At 41.0% G+C, this 21,650-nt stretch overlaps 1 protein-coding gene across 50 annotated transcripts in view; it reads right to left on the bottom strand.

Annotated features, from left to right (window-relative positions):
• Positions 1–841: 841 nt before the first annotated feature.
• ANK2 (ankyrin 2) overlaps positions 842–21,650 on the bottom strand; it is a 684,658-nt gene continuing 663,849 nt past the window's right edge. For 17 of the 50 annotated variants that reach the window (XM_043870793.1, XM_043870810.1, XM_043870805.1 and 14 more), the window contains 7 exons: positions 21,301–21,432; positions 18,051–18,194; positions 14,345–14,627; positions 12,285–12,576; positions 9,265–9,348; positions 9,003–9,167; positions 842–3,112 (listed from right to left, as the gene is read on the bottom strand). In XM_043870793.1, coding sequence (XP_043726728.1) covers positions 3,098–3,112; positions 9,003–9,167; positions 9,265–9,348; positions 12,285–12,576; positions 14,345–14,627; positions 18,051–18,194; positions 21,301–21,432 — 1,115 coding nt within the window. In that variant the 3' untranslated portion in view covers positions 842–3,097. Of the gene's footprint in view, positions 3,113–6,366; positions 6,459–7,853; positions 8,037–9,002; positions 9,168–9,264; positions 9,349–9,839; positions 9,933–12,284; positions 12,577–14,344; positions 14,628–18,050; positions 18,195–21,300; positions 21,433–21,650 lie in introns of all 50 variants that reach the window. The other 33 variants (XM_043870789.1, XM_043870781.1, XM_043870780.1 and 30 more) reach the window with 5 other exon arrangements.

A 21,650-nucleotide genomic window follows, 5' to 3' on the forward strand; every position in this document is an offset into this window, starting at 1 on the left:
TGACATATACACACTACCGCATGTAAGCTAGATGGCTGGTGGGAACCTGTTGTAATGCTCAGGAAGCCTGGCTCGGTGCTCTGTGATGACCTAGATGGGTAGGGCTGGGGGCAGGGATGGTGGGAAGGCAGCTCAAGGAAAGGATATATGTATACACAGAGCTGATTCACTTCACCATACAGCAGGAAGTAACAGAACACTGTAAAGCAATTATACTTCAATTAAAAAAGCATAAAATAAATAAATAAAACTTGACCAGTTCTTAAGCTGTGCCTTTCTCTTGTTTTTGCAGTAAAAATGTTATAGCAGCACTGAAGGGTTTCCTTCCAAAAACAAAACCAAAGATGCTCTCCAAACACAACTGATTTCAGTTTTGCACATTCCTGCCCTGTTCTTTATTTGGGTTAATGGATCCATTTCATGTCTAACTCTCAGTCAATGAGAGATGAGTAAAGCCCCCGAGCTAAATGCTGCTCCCAAAGGCAAAAGGTGTTCTCTGGGCCCCATGACCGCATAGGAGAGAAGTGAATCAGGGCCCTTCTCACCTCTTTCAGGCCCCCAAATTCCCATTTCTCATTTACTCGTGATCCCAAAACTAAAAATAAATCTTTGTTTTTCTCCTTTTGCATAACAATAACAATAAAAATTCTCTCAGGACAGGATACAGTCTGTTTCTCCCAGTGCCTAACAGCGTTGGGCATGGAGCATATTCAGTTCCCAAATAAGAACAAAAGCAAGTTGTGTGTTCCTTCAGGCTCCACATCTATTCCATCTCTTTAATATTAATCTGTTATCTCCTGGAATCAAAGGTGAGTGACAAAGAACAAAAAATCACTGTTGCCACATTTAACACTTGTACATTTTATTTAATTAAATCAGCCATTGTACACATTGCAGCTATGTATTGTTAGTGTTGTATTTTTTCCGTTAACTAATACATGCCCTCATAGATATATTCAATTAGTGTTATCACCATGGGAACAAGATGCTGATTCATCAACTGAAAATTCACTTCTTCTCACAGTATTCAAGTTTTTTGATTACACAGCAAAAATCAAAACCCAAAAAAAAAAAAGGTGAATAACCATTATGTTGTTACACAGACATCATCTGCACTGCAAATAACACAACAGAAATGCTTTTCTTGAGCTCCAGTGAAGGTTTGGACAAGAAGGCCATGGTGTGCTCAAAAAGTTTCACCACTGGCCTCCCTCATTTTGGCTGCCAAAGAATGCTTTATTTCCTATCCAATTGCCAAAAAGTGCTATCATTTGAGGCTTAGGAGATTTGGCTTGTGGGAAACCTCCCTCCCAGGAAATTTTCTCTCTTGGCAACATTACTTGAAATGATGAAGTACCATTGTTTGTCATCTTTCGGAACAATGAGTCATTTTTGCACAACAGGAAAAGGCCAGATAGAATTGGAAAATGTTCAATCCCTGGAGGATAGACTCTGGTTTTTAAAATTTTTAAATTTCATCTTCATTGAATATACTTTTCTTTAACAAATAACTGATTCAAAATGTATACTGTTTATATGAATATATTTGTGAATATATATATGTTAAAATGCTACACAGCTTCAACCACTAGAGGAATGAGGAATAGGACATGGAAATCACTCAGATGATTAAAGTCCCTTCTTTGAAACAAACAGACAGGAAAGTGCACAAATGCACTTCAGAGTTTTCAAGGGAGTTTGGATTTCAAATAAATAAACTAAAAATTTTAAACCCAAACCAAATTTTTCAGGATTTCTCAATCTCGTCTGCAAGCTAAAAAACAGACCTAGCAGAAAAGTGAAAAGTGCTTGCTGAGGGTAAAAAGAATGAAAACCATCGATGTGATTAGAAGAGGGGTTTGTGGTTTGATTCTTAAATGCTACATGCAGGTATTAGAGAAGATATAAACCTGGAGGAAAAAAAAAAAAGAAAGAAAGAAATCACTTCAACATGGTGAAGGAGTTCAACCATTTGTGTTGGGCAAATCTTGCTTCCGATGAATTATCTACAGTGCAGTGGCCAGGAGAGAGTACCACCAATAAGACAGCGTGGTTTGCTAAAGCAGCAATGAAAACTGGAAAACTACAGTAGTTATAGCTTTTTAAAATACCCTGCCAACACGTCCCCAATCTAAAGGACCTGAAGATGCTAGACAGCTGTGGGATGCTGCTGCTGGCAACTGAACACCTCACTGCTTCATCTCGTTGCCTCGGCTCCCCGCCTCCCGCCCTCGGTGACGGCTGGAGAGTCATAAATCATGGCTGGCCGGCACCAGCAGGAAGTGCTTAGTCAGGACAGTTCTTCAAGGTTATGACCCATCTTTAACTAGGAGCCAGGGCTACTGTGGAAATTCTAAGGACATGGTAGGTCTGAAGTGCTTCTTTTGTGGTAGAACTGTATTATCATTCGATTGTGTTAGCAATATCTTAATGAACCATAGTTCAGCAATTCCTCTAGAGGCCTTTTACTCCGTGATGCCCAGTGTAGTCAGGATAGGCAGTGGTTTCAATTTTAATATAGTGTTCGTCTGAGCATTAGCTATATACATCGTACACGGGTATCTCTTGGAAGGATTCCTATGTGTCATCATTTGAAGAGGTCTGCAGGTGAAGTTCTCCCGTTGAATGGATTTTCATGGAGCTTGTGCAGAAGCCAAGAAGAACAATGGAGGTGGCCAGGTCCCAGGTGAGCATAGATACAACAGAGTAGCGGATACAGCATCCAGAATGAGGGATGCTATCTTTGGTCACAAATTAGCTTACAGTTAAAGAGGATGGGGAAAAACTCAAACCAAATGCCGCATGTTTGCTAAAAGTGAAATGTCAGGGTATCCCATTAATCAGGCCAGTGAGGTCAGTCCTCTAATGAAACGGGAAGTTGCATATTGAGTGAATGTGTGGTTTCTGGTGTGAGAATTGGGCAGCCCCTCACTGGGCCTCTTGCTTTGAGTCCTCCTTGCAGAAATGCCGAAGGAGTTGCTGGAGGTCGTGCTGGAGGTCGTCCTGGTCTAGTGCTTCTGGGACATCCTCCAGGTGCTCCAAGTAAATGCGTTTTCCCTGCTGGTCCTTCACCACAGCCCTCTTCTGGGTTCTAGCTTTACTCATTGTTGTCCTGGAGGAAAGCAGACAAGAGAATGTCACATTCTTTCTTTACTGCTAAAGGCAGCCACTACCTTTGGTATGAGGGGACCCAAGACATGAACGTGGTACTTACTGTCGACGCTTCTGTACTGGGCTATTAGAACAACTACAGCCATCTCTGGACTTCTTTCTTTTAAATGTGGCTCTCCTATTTAAATGACTCATGAGATTTCTAAAAAGTATTCTGGAACAAGGCGTATTTTTTTTTTAAACTTTAAGAAATATTTCAAATAAAAGAAATGATGCTTTCATATGATTCTCTTAAGAACTAACCATACCATCATGCCTGTTTTGATTAGGGAATGCAGATTTAAAACAACGTGCATTCAAGTGTGTTCAATTGTGAACAACTCTTTGCGACCCCATGGACTATACTCTGTGGTATAGTCCACATGGCTCCTCTGTCCATGGAATTTCCCAGACAAGAATACTGGAGTGGGTTGCCATTTCCTCCTCCAGGGGATCTTCCTGACCCAGGGATCAAATCCATGTCTCCTGCATCGGCAGTCATATTCTTTACCACTGAGTCACCTGGGGAGCAAAGTAGCATGGCTCCTTCTGAAATACTGATTCCATATATAATTTTTGACAGCCTAAGAAAAATGGCTTTTAATTTATTTAAAACACTTTCGCTTCCAGCTTAATCCTTAGAGTCACTATCCAAGTCAGACTTCCCCAAAATATTCTGAAAGAACTTTCCCACGGGATATAGGTCTTTAAAAACTGGAATATTACTCCATCAATACAAACGAAGGTTACTACCAGCAAAAAGATGAAGGTCTATCCTAGCCTCTGAAATTCCATCTGGAGATGGGGTGGAGGGGGAGGAATGGGGAACGAAAAGGAAAAGACCACCAAGAGACAAACCCTTCTTGCGTCTCCCCAAAGTCCACGCACTGGCCCACTTTATACCTCTTATAGCCACTCGGCAGTCTACGCTCTCTTGGCTTCCTCGTCAGACTGGTGATTACTGGAGAAAAGGGGCGCTGATGGACTATTACATTGGTATGATTATTCTCCTGCATCCTTACTGCAAAGTGGTCATACTGTGATTTGCTCCCTCTCTACTCATAAATACAATTTTTCATTCCACAAATATGTGGTGAACATGTCTTATGGACCAGGTACAATTATTATAATAACAAATAAGGAAACTGGATCTCAAAGAATTTAAGCAATGCTCTAAATTAAAAAAAAAAAAAAAAACTCAGTTACTATACAGCAGGGCCAAAAATCAAAGATTTCAGGATTTGAATCTATAATCATGAGGCCATAGAGACCAACTTTATACCAGCATTGGAAGTATCAGTTTTTGAAGCTTTACCCAGTATTTTCCTTACGGATTCCTAGTGTCAAGAAGCTGAGGGTTCTGCCCATGGGCTGCCCTTAAGCATTATTCTTCCTTCTAACATCTCTACTCATTTGTTAAGATCACCTTGATTTTTAAAAAGGCTGACTTCAGTCAAAACACTTCCGGTTTACCTTTGGACATTTTGTTTCCCTCCTTCTCTTATCTCCCCTTCCCTTTAAGTCTACATGAATTATTTTGTATCTGAAAGCAAACTTCCATTTGTTCCTTTTGAGTAAAAGGTCAAATTTGGTGCCAGGGGTTGAAGTCAGATTGTTTTATAACTATTCAGCATCCATATATATATATATTTTTCCCACCCAAAATGCAAATTTCTGACTATTGCCATCAACATCTAGTATAAACCTTTAGGGCACTGGCATTGGGGGTTAAGCTTCTATCAGAGGACACCGCTTGGTGTTCTGTGTCCACATATGTCAATGAATGTGTTTATGAATACAGGACTCAGTGGAATGAATTGTATGCCTATCAGGGGAGCAGTGGGTATGATCAAATGTCTTCAGCAACATACAAGATAAAGTGTTGCGGATCACAAATAGACTTCCATAAACTAAGTAGCTGTGGGATTGGACTGAGATGTCTATATTCCTGGCTTTAAATTCACCAGCTGTCACCGAGAGTTTTGGATGAACTGGTCTCAATCTAATTCCATCTTACGATCTCATGATGCTAGGTGGTACGCAGTTTATGTGGGCCCATGTGAATAACTGAATAAAAGACGTAAAAGTTGAGTATAAAAAGAACTTTCTCCTTAATTCATATAGCATTTTTAAAGTTCTGTGAGCAATTACTCTCTTAAATTCCTAGCTGGGGCTGTTTTTCACATGTGGTTGGAGGGTGGAATTGTGACAGAACCTTTAATTTCACTGTTCTAATTATTATGTTCTACAGGCTAAAAATAGCCTTGTAGAGTACTATAAATGACAATCTTTCTTTTCTTTTCACTGAAATGAAAAGCGCAGCAGTAACTTCAATTTCCATTGTGTCTTCACTGAGAAGCCGAGGACATTTTGTTAATACATACAGCACTGCTAGAGGCCCAGAAAGAAGTGAGGTAACAGTGCCCAAGTTTACACATGGAACAAGCAGTGGGGATAAGGTAGACCAGAAAGCCTCAGAGCTAGTCCTTGTTCATATGCATAGAGATGAGCTGCTTACTGCTTTTATAGTACTTTCTGAATTTATTAAAGCCCCCGGTTTCAGCCTCACTAGGTACTAGCTTCATGGGTATCAAATTTATGCTCATGTTATTTGCCACTCACATGCAGAATCACGAAACAGCTTGTTTAAAACAAAAACAAAAACCCATCAAAGGAATGGTTTACCAAGATTGAGCTGAAGGCAGCTAGGTTAATTTGTGAGCAATTTAATTTGATTCCTCTTACGCTGTTCTACAATGGAATATCCCAGATGGTTGGCCCAATGAGATTGGTGACTTGCTGAAACCTAGGAAGTGACTGTGTAAAAGTCATCTGACTATTTTCATGTCTTAGTATTACTTAAAAAATTTTTTTGTTATTTGTTTATTTATTTATGGCTGTACTGGGTCTTCATTTCCGTGGTATGTGGGATCCTTCTGGACCAGGGATGGAACCCAAGTCTCCCGCGTTGGCAAGTGGATACTTCACCACTGAGCTACCAGGGAAGCACCTTAGCATTACTTTTAAAGCATCAGGAGAACACTTCAGGAATGACACAGTGACAGATGCATCACTTGACAGAAGTCGTAAAATGCAGGGTGAGTCTGTAGTTCCCAAGAGGTTTTAGGGTAGATGTGTGGACTCTATCTTTTCTTAAAATTAGAAAACTTTTAAAAAGTGTTAGTTGGCAAAGCATCACCCCATGCTAACCCAAACCTTCTAATTATTGATCCATCCTCCTTCAGGACTTCATTCTCTACTAAACTGGGGGAGTAGACTTTCATGTGGCTACCTGTGTAACTCAGAGCCTGAAATAAGGAAAAAACAGAACAAGACAAAATCCATCATAAACCATAGACTTTAACTTAATCTATCACTCTGCTTAATGGATAGTCAATATAAAAACACATGCTTGAAAGAATAAAGAAAAGCAATTCTTAGGAGCAGATCTAAGGATCAAGTTTTATTTAACAGGTCTGTAAAATTTCTTCCATTCATGAAGGAGACTTGTTCAACTACTTTACAGTTGTCCCTACCTATACTGGTTAATTTCTAATTTCCTCCTTGCCTCACCCTGTTCCTTTCTACAATGCAGACTTTAATGACAAACACAATCAATAACGATCAGAGGCAAAAACAAGCAACAAACAAAATAAAGCCCAAAGTGTGTAACTCAGGTGATTCTTCTTTTGATAGTTCAAGGTCACCAGCTGTCAAAATGTGAAGAACTAGAAGTATTATAAATAAAGTATGCTCTTAATATTCTAATGCATTCATATATAATCTCAATGCATACTGTGGGTATAAAAGAGGGCATACACATAACATTTAACTTCAAAATGTTTCAATAGCAAAGAATGTTTCATAGATGTATTTTGCACATGCCCACCAGCCCTTAGCTGAATCTTTGGGACCACAGGTGTTTCAAATTTCAGATTTTTTTTTTCTTTTTGGATTTTAGAAAGGTAATATGAGGTATACACTCTATATTCTAATATCTCAGTTGGGGTAGGAACAGCATCCTGAAATCACACCCATTAATGTATCAATAGCAAAACACAAACATTCATTCTTTTGGAATAAAAAAGACTCCAAGTCATTACAATTCCTTGTCAGTTCACACTTAAGTTTTCCTGCCAAACTAGCTTGCTACTAACTTAAAAAATTTGTTTCGGTTTTCAAAATTTGGGGAATTTTTGTATTGTAGTTAGTGTTTATGGATATCACTGTGGACCCATTTTGTAATTATTGAAAATCAGAACTTAATTATAAATGCTTGATTTATTTATGGTTATGAAAGATATCTGAATCTTCTTTAATGCTTATCATTGGAAATATCTGAGAACATCTATTAGCAAAAATAAGGGGCAATATCTAATTCTTTCCCTTACTAGTTGGAAGTACAGGTCAGTTCTGAGACTTTTAGGCAAGAGGTACCATCATGCCCCAACTTTGGAGATTCTGATTCAGAATGAGCTGAAATGAATCCTGGTCATATGGATTTATAAAATCTCTTCAGGTGGCTCAAATGAATACAAGTTGAGGAAAATTATTTCACTGTACACATTATTCAAATAGGAATTCTACTCTCTTGAATTATTCTGCATCCTTCCATGAATACAGGTATGGAATGACACAATGATAAATCATTTTCTTCTCAAACACAAGGCACACATAAAGACAAGGTGATGATGCTTCTATACCTCTTCAAAGTCATCTTTGGCAGAAGGAAGATCAGTGGCTAAACTAGAATCCCCCAGATGTTTCTCCATCCTCTCTCCATGTACCATAGTTGTCTTAACAACTTTGCTGACTCTACGGCCTTCCACTGGTTCAGCCTGAAATTGTGAGGTACTGGACAAAATGCTGGGCTCAGACAAAGTCACCTGATGAATGAAGGACACACAATATACAGTTTCTGATGACCAAAATGTAACAGTGATGAATTTTTCTATGCCAAAACCCACATACTACAATGGTGTATCTTAAAAACAGCATTTTGTCAACAAGCAGCAGAAAAAAACTACAATCAATTGGTAACATCTATATAATGACTATACAGACACAGTGCCAAATCAGCCGCTTGGACAGAGGCTGGTCGGGAGGTTTCATGACTGAGGAACTGGCTGCCCAGTGCAATGCAGACACAGCGCCCTGCAGATGAACTCTCTTTTCCCAAGGGTAAATGTGTTGTTCTGACATGAAGACAAAATTAACCATCAAAGAAGGATCTGACAGAGACATGAGAAACTGAAACTGTAGATTTTTAGAGAACCTCATGTGTAGAATAATAAAATTTTGAGGATGTGAATGGATGCAAGATGGTGCGCATGTCAAAGAGAGTCAATACGTTTCTAAAAGAGGGAAGTGAAACAGGAAGAAAGAAAAGTACAAATCAAGGGAGTTTCTGGATCCTGATTTCAGCGACTCTGAAACGCCAAAGTTTAGAAATCCAGCATTTACCAAAGGTGCCCTAGAGAGGGCTGCAGTGAGCGGCTGGGCACAAGCACCTCAGTGCGTCTGCACAAGTTTTTTCAGAACCTACCACCTGCCCGCTAACAGGATTGCTGTCTTTTAAATGTTGACTCTTGGATGTCTGCTGCAGTCAACTGAACGAATGAGAAAGTGGAAATGAACAGAACTAAAGACAATGAGCACAGGGCTACACTTCCCCCTCGTGGCTCTTTAAAAATTTTCCAAATCACGAAGACAAGAATCAACATGGAACTAAACACAGACTGCCTTACAAAGGGGAGAAGGGAGGCCAACAGGAGCAAACGATCTCGTCCGCCTCCTGTGAGCTCTGTTTTACACCTCCCCGTAAGTCAGCTCTAGAGGCGTCACGGGCTCACCTCTGACTGCTCGGTGTCACTCTTCAATACAATGCGCTTTATGACTTTGGAATAGCCATCCCCTTCTTCAATGTTGATAGAATCCTGCGGTGTTCCCTGCATCGTAATCTCTTCTTTCTCTGTGCCATCAGAGGAGATGAACCGCCTGATGATTTTCCTAGTAACCTAGAAGATATTTTATTCATGTATCTTGTTTTTGAGTGACAGTGCCGGGGTACTGATAGACGTTTAGACAGGACACTTGCATCAATCATGTTAATACCTTCTTTACCACGGTGTGTCCATGCTCATCGATGTATTCTTCTTCTGTGACTGTTTCTGGGGGTATGTCAGGCATATCATCTCCCTACACAGTTGAGAGAAAAGGGTCACTTCTGTGTTTGACATCAGTGCTGAAGAACTACTCCCAAGTGCTTATAATGCAAGGAATGTTAGAAAATTAAAGGAGCTTTGAGAAGCATTGCTGAGATGCCAAATCCTGTCAAGTAGTATGTTTAAAAGAAAAAAAAAAAAAAGGTGGGTAATAACATGCTAGAAAATCTGACCAAAGTTAGCTCAAACTTAAACAAACAAACAAAAATAGACCAGCCAGAGGTGAGGTGGGTGGAGCTGGAAATGCTAAATCTTGCTCTTGCTGTTCATTCTCTCAGAGGGAGGCTGTGGATGTCATTACTGCTGCATTTCTTTACAAACAGAACTTAGGAGAGGTAGGATCTGCTTTCTGAAGGCCATGCACTACCTAAGGAGCATGCCAAGCCCTCCACTGAAGGTGGGTCACTCTCAAAGGGTTATGGGGACAAAAGTGTCCCGGACGTGCAGTAATGTAACAACTGGTACCTGAATAATCACTCGTCGGCGGACAACCCTGGTTGTTACCATCGCCTCCTCATCTGAGCTGGCCTCCAGCTCACCTAATTCCTCTGTTAGCTCCTGGTGGAAGCATGGAAGCAGGGTTTTTGTTTATCATGCTAAGGAATGTCTTCACGACAGGTTTCTGTTTTAGCTCACACTGGTTTCTGCAAGTTCTATTCATGGAGGCTTTGGTGGAAAAGCCAGGAGGGGTGAAAACAGCAATGCTGGGCTCAGACTTTAGTGAGAATATAGCTTCTTGTTTACTGAATTAAAAAAAAAAATCTGAAATTCTGAGAGCGGCCTGAGCACCCATCTGTCAAAGTACATCAGAAGAAAGAAGCAACTTGCCCACTCTTCTTGGACTTCAACTCCTGATGCAGACACAGATCACAGGCAGCACAAGAAACACTTGTGAGCTGTTGATTCTCGGGCTCAGGCTGAGAATGACCCATCAAAGGTACAGAAATATCTTATGCTTGTAGCAGAACTTTCTGCAGGAAGTCAAAATTTCCTGTAGCTATTATCTGGCCAGTAGTGAATTTCCCTGCCATCAGGGAAGACAGGCTATGAATAGTATTAGACTCACAGTGCAGAGAAGCGGAGGTGCAGAGGCCAATCCAATTTTATGGGTCTGGCCCAAAGCCAGAGCTGGAGCTAAGATCATAACTTTAGATGAAAACATATCTCTTGGGAACCATATATTGAATCATTCTTTCCTAACGGAGTGCTATTTTTTTTTTAAAAATTCTATTGAAAAATAGAAAAGATTACTCAACTAAATTTTGTCAACATACTTTAAAATACCACTTATATTTCCATATTCTTTCCTGCTGCAGGAAAACATGTAAATTCCAAGCCAAATTATACTTCAAGTACACTTAGAAATCTGCTGCCTAGAAATACGGTCAGTAAGAAAAGTGACTGAAATTGGACCCTTAAGTCAGGGTCATGAGATGAAAAGGGTCAAAATAGGAAGCTTAAGAGAAAGAAATAGAAATTCATCAAGAATAAGTAGAATAAGTAAAATAATGTGGAATATAGGGCAATTTATCAAAATTTACTTATATGCATAGGACAGATTAAATATATGAATTATCCAGATAACTGTTTCAAGTCTACACTTCAGTTAGCCTATAGATTCTTAGACTAAAATTGGCAAGTTTAAAGTTCAGACACCATCTATGAAACATTTTTACTAGAATTCACTTAAGCCAAGAACTTGAGAGATGAATAAAGGCTGTACAAAGGCAAACTTGGAATAAACATCCATTCATGGGATGAATTCATTATTTAAAATAGCTGCCAAAATTTGGAGCAGTCCTTATCTGCCTGGACCTCCCCTAATTTTAAACTATGATTGTAGATAAATCTTGCCAGCAGACATCACACTCAGAGTGAACAAAAACAAATGCAGATGTTAAGCCCAAAGATATTTTCCCCCTAGAGTCTTAATTCTCTTATAAAACATTCTTTCTTAGAAGATGTATATTCATGCTTTAAAAATACTCTGACATATACAATGTTTTTAAATCCAAAAAAGGAAAAATATATCTAATTTAATTTACATTAAGTTTAATTCAAAAAGATTTTCACACTTGAGTGTGTGTGTATATGTGTGTGTGTGAATCCTTCAGGGAGCTATTGAAAATGCCAGTTCTTGTCCTTTCCCCTCCCTGGGTTCATTCTGATCCAGGAATTCTGAGGAGGGAGCGATACGAACCATTCAGACTGTGTTCTGAGATTAAATGGTTCAACTGAGTTTCTTAAGATGGTCTCCACCTCTCTTCACAATATCAAAACTCACTTAAAAACAAAGAAAAGACAGTGATGCATATTCATGCTGCTATCGGTTTTCTGACTTTTGGAACCAGCCATCAATTTAGGTGTAATGTCCTTTTCCTGAGTCATTCTTAAAAGAAATAGGAGATCTCACTTGGAAATAATACTTCCTCTAATGAGAAACATTTGTTTTGGGAGGTAAAGCCCACTCCATACCCACAGTCTGCGTGCCTATCACCTGACTGCACAGACAGACCTGCCAAGAGGGCAGATTCCAGCACTCTCCCATGGCTCGCCAGCTTACCTGACGCTCGGTAAATTCCCCTCACTGGTTGTCTTTATTTATAAGATAACTAATTCTGAAAGGTAATATCAGGTGTATTATTTCACCCCAATGCTCATTCTTCTTAGTAAAAGGGTTTCCAACTATAAAACTGGGGCTGATGGTCAAAGAGCTAGAATTAGAACCATGTACTACCTTTTTCTAGATTCACGGGTTCTCGGGTTTTAAAAGGGATTGGCGGGCTTCCCATGGCCCAAGTTAATTAATTTGGCAAGCCATTCTGTGGAAAAAACAGGTCACTGGAGAAGGACATGGGAGAGGGTGTGTAGCTTTGTTCCACGTGGGCAAAGAAACAGAGGAGATTTTACCTTTTGAAAAGCATCATCTTCATCAAGCTTCTCGAAGGCCTGCGGCTGGTCCTCGGCCGACTCCACGATCACGAGGCTGCTTTTCCAAGGTGAACTCTCCTCCCCCTCTTCGGGGGGCTCCTCAGGTTCCTGCACGACTGGAGAGCCTCCCCGCTCACTCGATGTCGGGGTCTGGAGATACAGCCTCTCCTCCTCGGGAGGGGTGACAATTTCCTCGGGTGTCTTGGCGGGGGAGCCAGATGTTCCCGCGGCCTTCAGAGTCTCTGACATTTCTGTCCCTGGGGTTGTCACGCTGCAATGGAAAAGCCCCAGGACACCATGAGAACACAGACATTTCTGCCCCCGTTGAAGAAAGGGAAGATGAGATCTGTCTTCATAGTCTATGGAAGTCTAAACATGTTTTCTAAATTTGGCCAAGAAATGAAATGTGAACAAAAATTGTATGTAAAATATAGTTATAGCACATTGATGTATCATTGACTGGGAAAGATGCATTTTAAAAGAATAAAAATTATCCTCAAATGTATTACCATTTCCTAATCTCTACAAAGTAGGGTAATAAATAATATGAGATATTAATAAATAAATAAATAATTTCATCTTTCTTTGACAACTCAAGGTAATATTGATGATCTGAGGAGGTTTATGTAAGAAAGTTCTGTGGACAATAAGGCTTCTGAAGCAAAACCAAAATTTGGCAAAAATTTTAGAAAGCAATATATAAACCCCATGGTAAATATAGTTACCATAATCATAAATAGAGGGAGATTCTTGTTATATCTCTGGAAAATCGTTATTACTTGATAAGATCTTTTGGTATTGAAACTTTTTCTGTTGATATAGTTTAAGTAATGCAAACTTTATAATTGCAATTCCTTTTTTTTAAAATTATTTATTTGGTTACACCAGGTCTTAGTTGAGGCACGTGGGATCTAGTTTCCCGTCCAAGGATTGAACCCAGGTCCTCTGCACTGGGAGCATGGAATCTTAGCCACTAGACTACAAGGGAAGTTCCTATCATCTCAATTTCTAAAAGAAAAAAAATGTTCCCCTACTTTATTATAATTTTCTGTCACTCTATAGATGTTAAATGCCCTGAGTGCTTTTCTGATAGTCCCTCTTTGCTTCCCATCTTTTTCTTCTTCCTTCTCTCTTTTCCTGACCTCTCCTTTATGCTCTCCCCTACAATCTGCAGGCGGGTGGGTAAGAAGGCGGTGCTCTGTGGAAGGCAAGGTCATCTCAGTGCCCATTTTACCCCCTTCTCCAGTTGCAATGATTTCAGCATAAAGCTCACCCAAGGACAAGGAACCCCCTGACACACTGTTCTCGCATTTCAGGGCAGGGACATGCTTGCCTTTCTTATGATCTGGCTGGTTTTCTAGACAAGTGTCATTTAAGAAACTTTCTTTTGCTTTTGCTTCCAGGAAGCCCAGAGCTTGAGTTCTAAGCTCGCTGAGCCCTGCAGCTTCCTTGAGCCAGCAGCTCTCCAGATGACTTCTCTCCATTCCCATTCCAACCTCTAATGGCCTTTCAGTCTGTGTGAGTGATCTGTGTGGCATTTCTGTGTTTACTGCCAGCCATCTCATAGCTATGTTGAAATACACACGGTGGCTTCCCCTGCACTGGCCCTGTTCACACTGCACCAGTCAGAACACAACCAGCGAACACAGAGAAGTGAGGCACAGCAAATACACAAGTAATAGCCGCATGGTCTACAGTTTCAACAATGCCTTCAGACACACCCTTGACCTCTGACCCCGTAAGGTGAACAAAGTGGATATTATTATCATAATCTGTAGATGTGGAAACAGAAACTCAAAGGGCTTAGGCATTCGCCCAAGGTCACCGAATTGGAAATTGGTTCAAGCAAACTTGTGCCATGCAATGCTGTCACATGATGTCTATTAAATATTTTGCTTCTTTTCCTCTAGTTCTGGCATTTGTTATTTGTGGGGTCATTTGAGAACTATCTGAAAACGCTTTACACTTGGATATGCCTGGCACCCTCGTCATGTGGGCTGTCTGGAGTGACCCAGTACAGGCTTTCTTTTGCAACTCACAAGTATTCTTGCTGTTCAAGAGATGACTCCTCAGGCAGGTCTTGCATTTTCCCTGAGAAATCCTGTTGAACTTGCTCCTTTTGAGTCTGGGGAAGGAGCTCTGTTGTGGAGCCATCGCCCTCAGTTTTGGGGATGCCATCCTGAAAAGTGGAGTAACCAACAGAAATGTCTTCCTCTGAGACGATGGGAGGGTGGTCAGAGGCCTCATCCTCTTTAGAAGCAGCATGCTCCTCTTTCTGTTTGTGCTGGGCAGTGCGTAGCTCCTCTTGCAGCACTGAGAACCCTAGAATGGAGAATGATTCAAATTAAATGTTTAATTGAAGCGAAACTATATTAAGTAGGTATTTATTAAGTAACTACTACATGCCACGTCTGTGATAGGTTCATGGTTACAAAGTTGATAGAGGCACTGTGTCTGCTTTCCACCTAATGCTGACCATCTAGGGAAGCATAGGCAAGTAAGAAACATTAAAATGCACAATGACTGGGTCACCAGTGCTAGTTGATGAATGCCAAGCACCCAACAGGGTTAAAGAATCAGGAAAGGAAATGCGGAGGGCGAGACATCTTTAGGAGACTTAAAGATAAGCAGGAATCCCCTGCAACAGTCAAGGCATAAATCTACGTTGTAAGAAGAGGGTTAATAAGAATGGTAATAAAAATACTACTATTACTACTACTAATAGCTAACACTCTCTGAATATTTATACTATACATCAGGTCCCATTATGGGCTTCCCAGGTGGTGCTAGTGGTAAAGAACCTGTGTGCCAAGGCAGGAGACATAAGAGACATGGGTTTGAATCCTGGATCTGGAGAAGGGCATGGCATCCCACTCCAGTGTTCTTGCTTGGCGAATCCCATGGACAGAGGAGCCTGATGGGCTACAGTCCATAGGGTTGCAAAGAACTGGACATGACTGAAGCGACTTAGCTCAGCATGGGCACTATTATAGGTGCTTTGCAAGTATTCACATGTATTATACAACGCTCTGAGGTTAGCACTCTTTTTATGAAAGGTCTCTTAGTGGAATTTCATTATATCAAAGGGCAATAAGGAGTCACTGAAAAATTTTTTGGCGGAGATGAGACTGACATTCATCTATCTCTCTATTCACTCAATAGATATAATATGTTGAGTTTTATATCTAATAGGTGTTGTTTAGATGCTGGATACACAGTAGTAAACAGGACAGGAAAAGTTTCTGGCCTCACTGAACTTGCAACTGCAGATATATATTTATAATAACTTTTAGGGGACAAGGAAGCCAGGGGAAAAGTACAGAGTAAAACTGGGCCAGCATTTCAGATAACCTCGTCAGAAAAGGCTTCTTTTAGGAGCTGATACTTGAGCAGAGGCCTGAATAAAGTGAGAGAAAAAGGTACCTGATGATCTGAGGGAAGAACACCTCAGAATGGAGGGGACAAAAAGCCCCAGAGCCTAGAAGCCTGAGAAGACGGAGGTGCCCAGGGAGCAGCCCAGAAGTCAGGTGTCTCGGACTTGGAAAGAGGGGGAGAGATGGGGGACAGGACAAGCTATGAGGCGCCTGCTGACAATAATACATGCCATTGTGTGAATTTACAGAATGTAAACTGCACAAAGACACTGATGGAGACTACCCTGTGAAATGGGAAAAAAGGAACAAGAAGAGAGGGTATCATTTTAAGAAGAAGAAGAAGAAGGGATTAATTTTCTGTGTCAAATGTTACAAGCGGGTAAAGGAAGATGAAGACTGAGCTGCTCAGTGCATTTGGTGATGAGGAGCAATTGGTGAATTTTGCAAGATTCTTTTCTGTTGAGTGGTGACGACCACACCTGGCCTGAATGGATTCTAGAGACAGTTCTACAGAGAACAGGAGGAGAAAAAGTAGAGATGGGAAAGTGAGACTCTTCTTTGGAAGAGACTTCCCATGAAATGACTGGAGAAACAGAACAGTCATACAGGGGGACATGTTGGGTGAAAGAAGATATTTGCTTTGCTTTGTTTTTTAAAGCTGGGATCTAGGAAGTACATTGTAATGCTGTAGAGCATGGTCTAGTACTAGGAAGACAGAGTGGGTCACTGCAGGAGTGAAGTCCATAGCTGGTAAAGAGGATGAAATCCAGTACAAAAGATGAGACGATGGTTTTAGCAAAGCAAGGGCATTTCATACAGCAGGGAAGGTAGACTATAAGCACTGAGGTGCACTTAAATCAGGAGATTTTGTGGTGAACGGATATGGTCATTTGCTTATAGTTATTCTTTTTTTTTTTCTAAGGAATGTGAGTTATGATCAGGTTGGAAAAAATGAAGAGAAATATTGGAGGCTTGAAAGAAGAAGGGACAGTGCAAAAATAGTGATGAGATAGATAGAAGGAGAATGAGTCAGCGAGAATGGAAATGAATGGGTAAATTAGAGACATTTTCATATCAAAAACAAGGTAGGACAATGGCTGGAGCTGCAGTGGGTTTGAAGGATGACTGTGTAGAAGCAAAAGAGGATGCAAGTATAATACCTCGAGTTAGGGCCTAGAAGTAGTGCAGTCACTGATGACTCAGTTTGGGTTGCAGGCATAGAAGCGGGTTACTAAGGTAGAGTGAAAGACACAAGTATCAGAAACGCCACCAAGGAGCTGAAGAAAGGGCACTGGATGGATCACCCATGCGGATGGTTGCTACTTGTGTGCATGTGTGCACGCTGAGTCGCTTCAGTCACGTCCAACTGTGTGACCTCGTGAACTGTAGTCCACTCCACCAGATTCTCTGGTCATGGGATTCTCCAGGCAAGAATACTAGAGTGGGTTGCCACGCCCTTCTCCAGGGGATCTTCCTGACCTGGGAATCAAACTCACATCTGCCTTTGTCCTCTGCATTGGAGGCAGAGTCTGTACCCACTGAGCCACCTGGGAACGTTGGGTCCCCTTCAAGTTCATATGCTGAAACCCTAATCCCAGTGTGATGATATTTGGACATGGTATCCCTGCTGCTGCTGCTGCTAAGTCACTTCAGTCATGTCTGACCCTGTGCGACCCCATAGACGGCAGCCCACCAGGCTCCCCTGTCCCTGGGATTCTCCAGGCAAGAACACTGGAGTGGGTTGCCATTTCCTTCTCCGATGCATGAAAGTGAAAAGTGAAAGTGAAGTCACTCAGTCATGTCCGACTTGTAGTGACCCGATGGACTGCAGCTCCTCCGTCCGTGGGATTTTCCAGGCAAGAGCACTGGAGTGGGGTGCCATTGCCTTCTCCAATGGTATCCCTAGGAGGGAATTAGGTCATGAGGGGAGAGCCCTCATGAACATGATTAGTGCCCTTATAAGAAGAGGCTAGAGAGCCAGCTGTCCTTGGTGTAAGGAAAGAGCAAGAAGACAGCCGTGAACCACCCTGAAGAGGGCCCTCACCAGACCCTGAATATGCTATCACCCAGATCTTGAACTTCCAGTTTTCAGAACCAAGAGAAATAAATTTCTGTTGTTTAAACTACCATGGTCTTCTGTTGGAGCTCATGGTTTTCGGTTGGAGCAGCTCACGATGACTGAGACAGTGATGAAACAACAAAGTATAAGCAGTTTTGGGTACCTAAAATGGGCAAGGAAGTCTCAGGGTAGTGAGGAGAAGAATGTATGACCAAAGACCATAGGTAACCCTCCAAAAAAGGAAGATGGTGGGTCTCATTGCCTGAATTAACCATATACAACAGACACACATACACACATAAGCTGTCTAACCTTCACTATGATCCAGTGCAATGGTCTGCTCAATCTCTGCATAGCTATGACTGATGCGCTCCTGGAGAGATTCTGTGCTGGTCTCCATGAGATGAACGATATCCATTCGGTTGATCTTGGTGAGACATTCAATGAGACTGGTATCTGGGATATTAAAGAAAAAACATTGATTACATCAGAGGGCTAGTCTTTTAAACTCTTTCCTTTAGTTGTCTTAGTGAATTTCTTTTGTTGATACATTTTAAGTATAGGAAATATTTACTAAAATTTTGATATCTGTACCAAAAACAGCCAAAGCCCAACTAAGGATCTTTGTGAAAGTAAGCAAACAAACAAGAGAAACACACAAAGTGGGTGACACAGCGTGGTGAGAAGCCCTAAAAGCTGAGTTACCAGACAACATGCAGGAGGTCCTGTCAATGTGAACCTTAGATAAAAAACAATTTTTTAAGTAAAAGTATATCCCAAATATTGCATGGGATATACTCATACTTGAGATATCTGGTCTTTCCCATTCTATTGTTTTCCCCTATTTCTTTGCACTGATCACTGAGGAAGGCTTTCTTATCTCTCCTTGCTATTCTCTGGAACTCTGCATTCAAATGGGTATATCTTTTGTTTTCTCCTTTGCTTTTCGCTTCCCGTCTTTTCACAGCTATTTGAAAGGCCTCCTCAGACAACCATTTTGCCTTTTTGCATTTCTTTTTCTTGGGGATGGTCTTGATTCCTGTCTCCTATACAATGTCACGAACCTCCATCCACAGTTCATCAGGCACTCTGTCTATCAGATCTAGTCCCTTAAATCTATTTCTCATTTCCACTGTATAGTCATAAGGGATTTGATTTAGGTCATACCTGAATGGTCTAGTGGTTTTCCCCACTTTCTTCAAGTTCAAGAAAATTAGAGATCTCTTCAATCTCTTCAAGAAAACTAGAGATACCAAGGGAACATTTCACACAAAGATGGGCTCAATAAAGGACAGAAATGGTAAGGACCTAACAGAAGCAGAAGATATTAAGAAGAGGTGGCAAGAATACACAGAAGAACTGTACAAAAAAGATCTTCACGACCCAGATAATCATGATGGTGTGATCACTCACCTGGAGCCAGACATCCTGGAATGTGAATTCAAGTGGGCCTTAGGAAGCATCACTAGGAACAAAGCTAGTGGAGGTGATGGAATTCCAGTTGAGCTATTTCAAATCCTAAAAGATGATGCTGTGAAAGTGCTGCACTCAATACGCCAGCAAATATGGAAAACTCAGCAGTGGCCACAGGACTAGAAAAGGTCAGTTTTCATTCCAATCCCAAAGAAAGACAATGCCAAAGAATGTTCAAACTACCGCACAATTGCACTCATCTCACACAGTAGTAAAGTAATGCTTAAAATTCTCCAAGCCATTCTTCAGCATTATGTGAAATGTGAACTTCCAGGTGTTCAAGATGGTTTTAGAAAAGGCAGAGGAACCAGAGATCAAATTGCCAACATCCGCTGGATCATCAAAAAAGCAAGAGAGTTCCAGAAAAACATCTATTTCTGCTTTATTGACTATGCCAAAGCCTTTGACTGTGTGGATCACAACAAACTGTGGAACCTTCTTCAAGAGATGGGAATACCAGACCATCTGACCTGCCTCTTGAGAAACCTGTATGCAGGTCAGGAAGCAACAGTTAGCACTGGACATGGAACAACAGACTGGTTCCAAGTAGGAAAAGGAGTACATCAAGGCTGTACATTGTCACCCTGCTTATTTAACTTATATGCAGAGTACATCATGAGAAATGTTGGCCTGGAGGAAGCACAAGCTGGCATCAAGATTGCTGGGAGAAATATCAATAATCTCAGATATTCAGATAACACCACCCTTATGGCAGAAAGTGAAGAGGAACTAAAGAGCCTTGTGATGAGAGTGAAAGAGGAGAGTGACAAAGTTGGCTTAAAGCTCAACATTCAGAAAACTAAGACCATGGCATCCGGTCCCATCACTTCATGGCAGATAGATGGGGAAACAGTGGAAACAGTGGCTGACTTTATTTTTCTGGGCTCCAAAATCACTGCAGATGGTGATTGCAGCCATGAAATTAAAAGACGCTTACTCCTTGGAAGGAAAGCTATGACCAACCTAGACAGCATATTAAAAAGCAGAGACATTACTTTGCCAACAAAGGTCCGTCTAGTCAAGGCTATCAGGTGGTCATGTATGGGTGTGAGAGTTGGACTATAAAGAAAGCTGAGAGCTCAAGAATTGATGCTTTTGAACTGTGGTGTTGGAGAAGACACTTGAGAGTCCCTTGGACTGCAAGGAGATCAAACCAGTCCATCCTAAAGGAGATCAGTCTTGGGTGTTCATTGGAAGGACTGATGCTGAAGCTGAAACTCCAATACTTTGGCCACCTGATGTGAAGAGTTGACTCATTGGAAAAGACCCTGATGCTGGGAGGGATTGGGGCAGGAGAAGAAGGGGGGGCAGGAGAAGAAGGGGACGGCAGAGGATGAGATGGTTGGATGGCATCACCAACTCGATGGACATGAGTTTGGGAGGACTCCGGGAGTTTGTGATGGACAGGGAGGCCTGGCGTGCTGCAGTTCATGGGGTCGCAAAGAGCTGGACACGACTGAGTGACTGAACTGAACTGATACTCATACTAGAAAAAGCATTTGTTGACTACCTGAAATTTAAATTTAACTGGGTGCTCTCTATTTTTATTTTTATTTTCTGGCAATCCTGTCTAGAAAAATGGTAAAAGAAGGAAAAATAAATGTGGGCTGGAAGTCTCTAGGTAGGTCTTCAAAGAGATATTAAAGGAAGTAGCAAATTTAGACCAGCTGAAGGATAAGAAGCAGTTATGGTTACTTCCCATTTTATTTGATGTGGTCAGAATATCCACTTGACATTTTCCCCCCATTTTAGTTATTTAGGAGTAAAGGAAGTAGGAACTGAATGTAATGTAGCATCAATAAGACAGACTAATAAAGCAAGTGTTTGCTGTTAATATTTAGAAAATTTAAGGATCTTAATAACATTCCTGTTAGCAACCAGTGCTAGAATCACTTTACACCACTTAATGCTGTTCACAGAAACACAGTACAAGAAGTTTTATGCAAGATTGTTATTTGAGAAATGTTACAGCTTCTTCTCATTTGCTTATAGTAGCACTTCAGATTGATGGCACCTGGCATAAAAGGTATTGAGTAAGACTTGGTTCTGCCTTCATCCTATTGCCTTTTATTTATAGCTCCCCACCTACCTGTAGCATGTTTCCCATCCCTTTCTAGCCAGTACTTCAATAGTGCATGACTCTGATCCTGGAGGGAGTTAGGGTTCTCAATTCGAATTTGATGAATTTGCTCTTCAGTGAAGTCCAGTTCTCTTGCTAATTCTAGAAGAGAAAATACTTCTTTGTAAACACATTAACTTCAAAGTTTGAGTCTCAACACCTTGTCTTGTGATTTTGCAAATGATGTATTCTTTGTACTGCTGTAACAGAGTTCGTTTATGTTTTCCTACTTATTAGAAAAGACTCTCATATGCCTTTCTTCCTCTAGCACTAATCCTGGATATTTTCCTTACAATTGGGTTTAGAATTGATCACTGTCC

The sequence above is a fragment of the Cervus elaphus genome, chromosome 17, assembly GCF_910594005.1.
Source record: "Cervus elaphus chromosome 17, mCerEla1.1, whole genome shotgun sequence".
Classification (NCBI taxonomy): domain Eukaryota; kingdom Metazoa; phylum Chordata; class Mammalia; order Artiodactyla; family Cervidae; genus Cervus; species Cervus elaphus.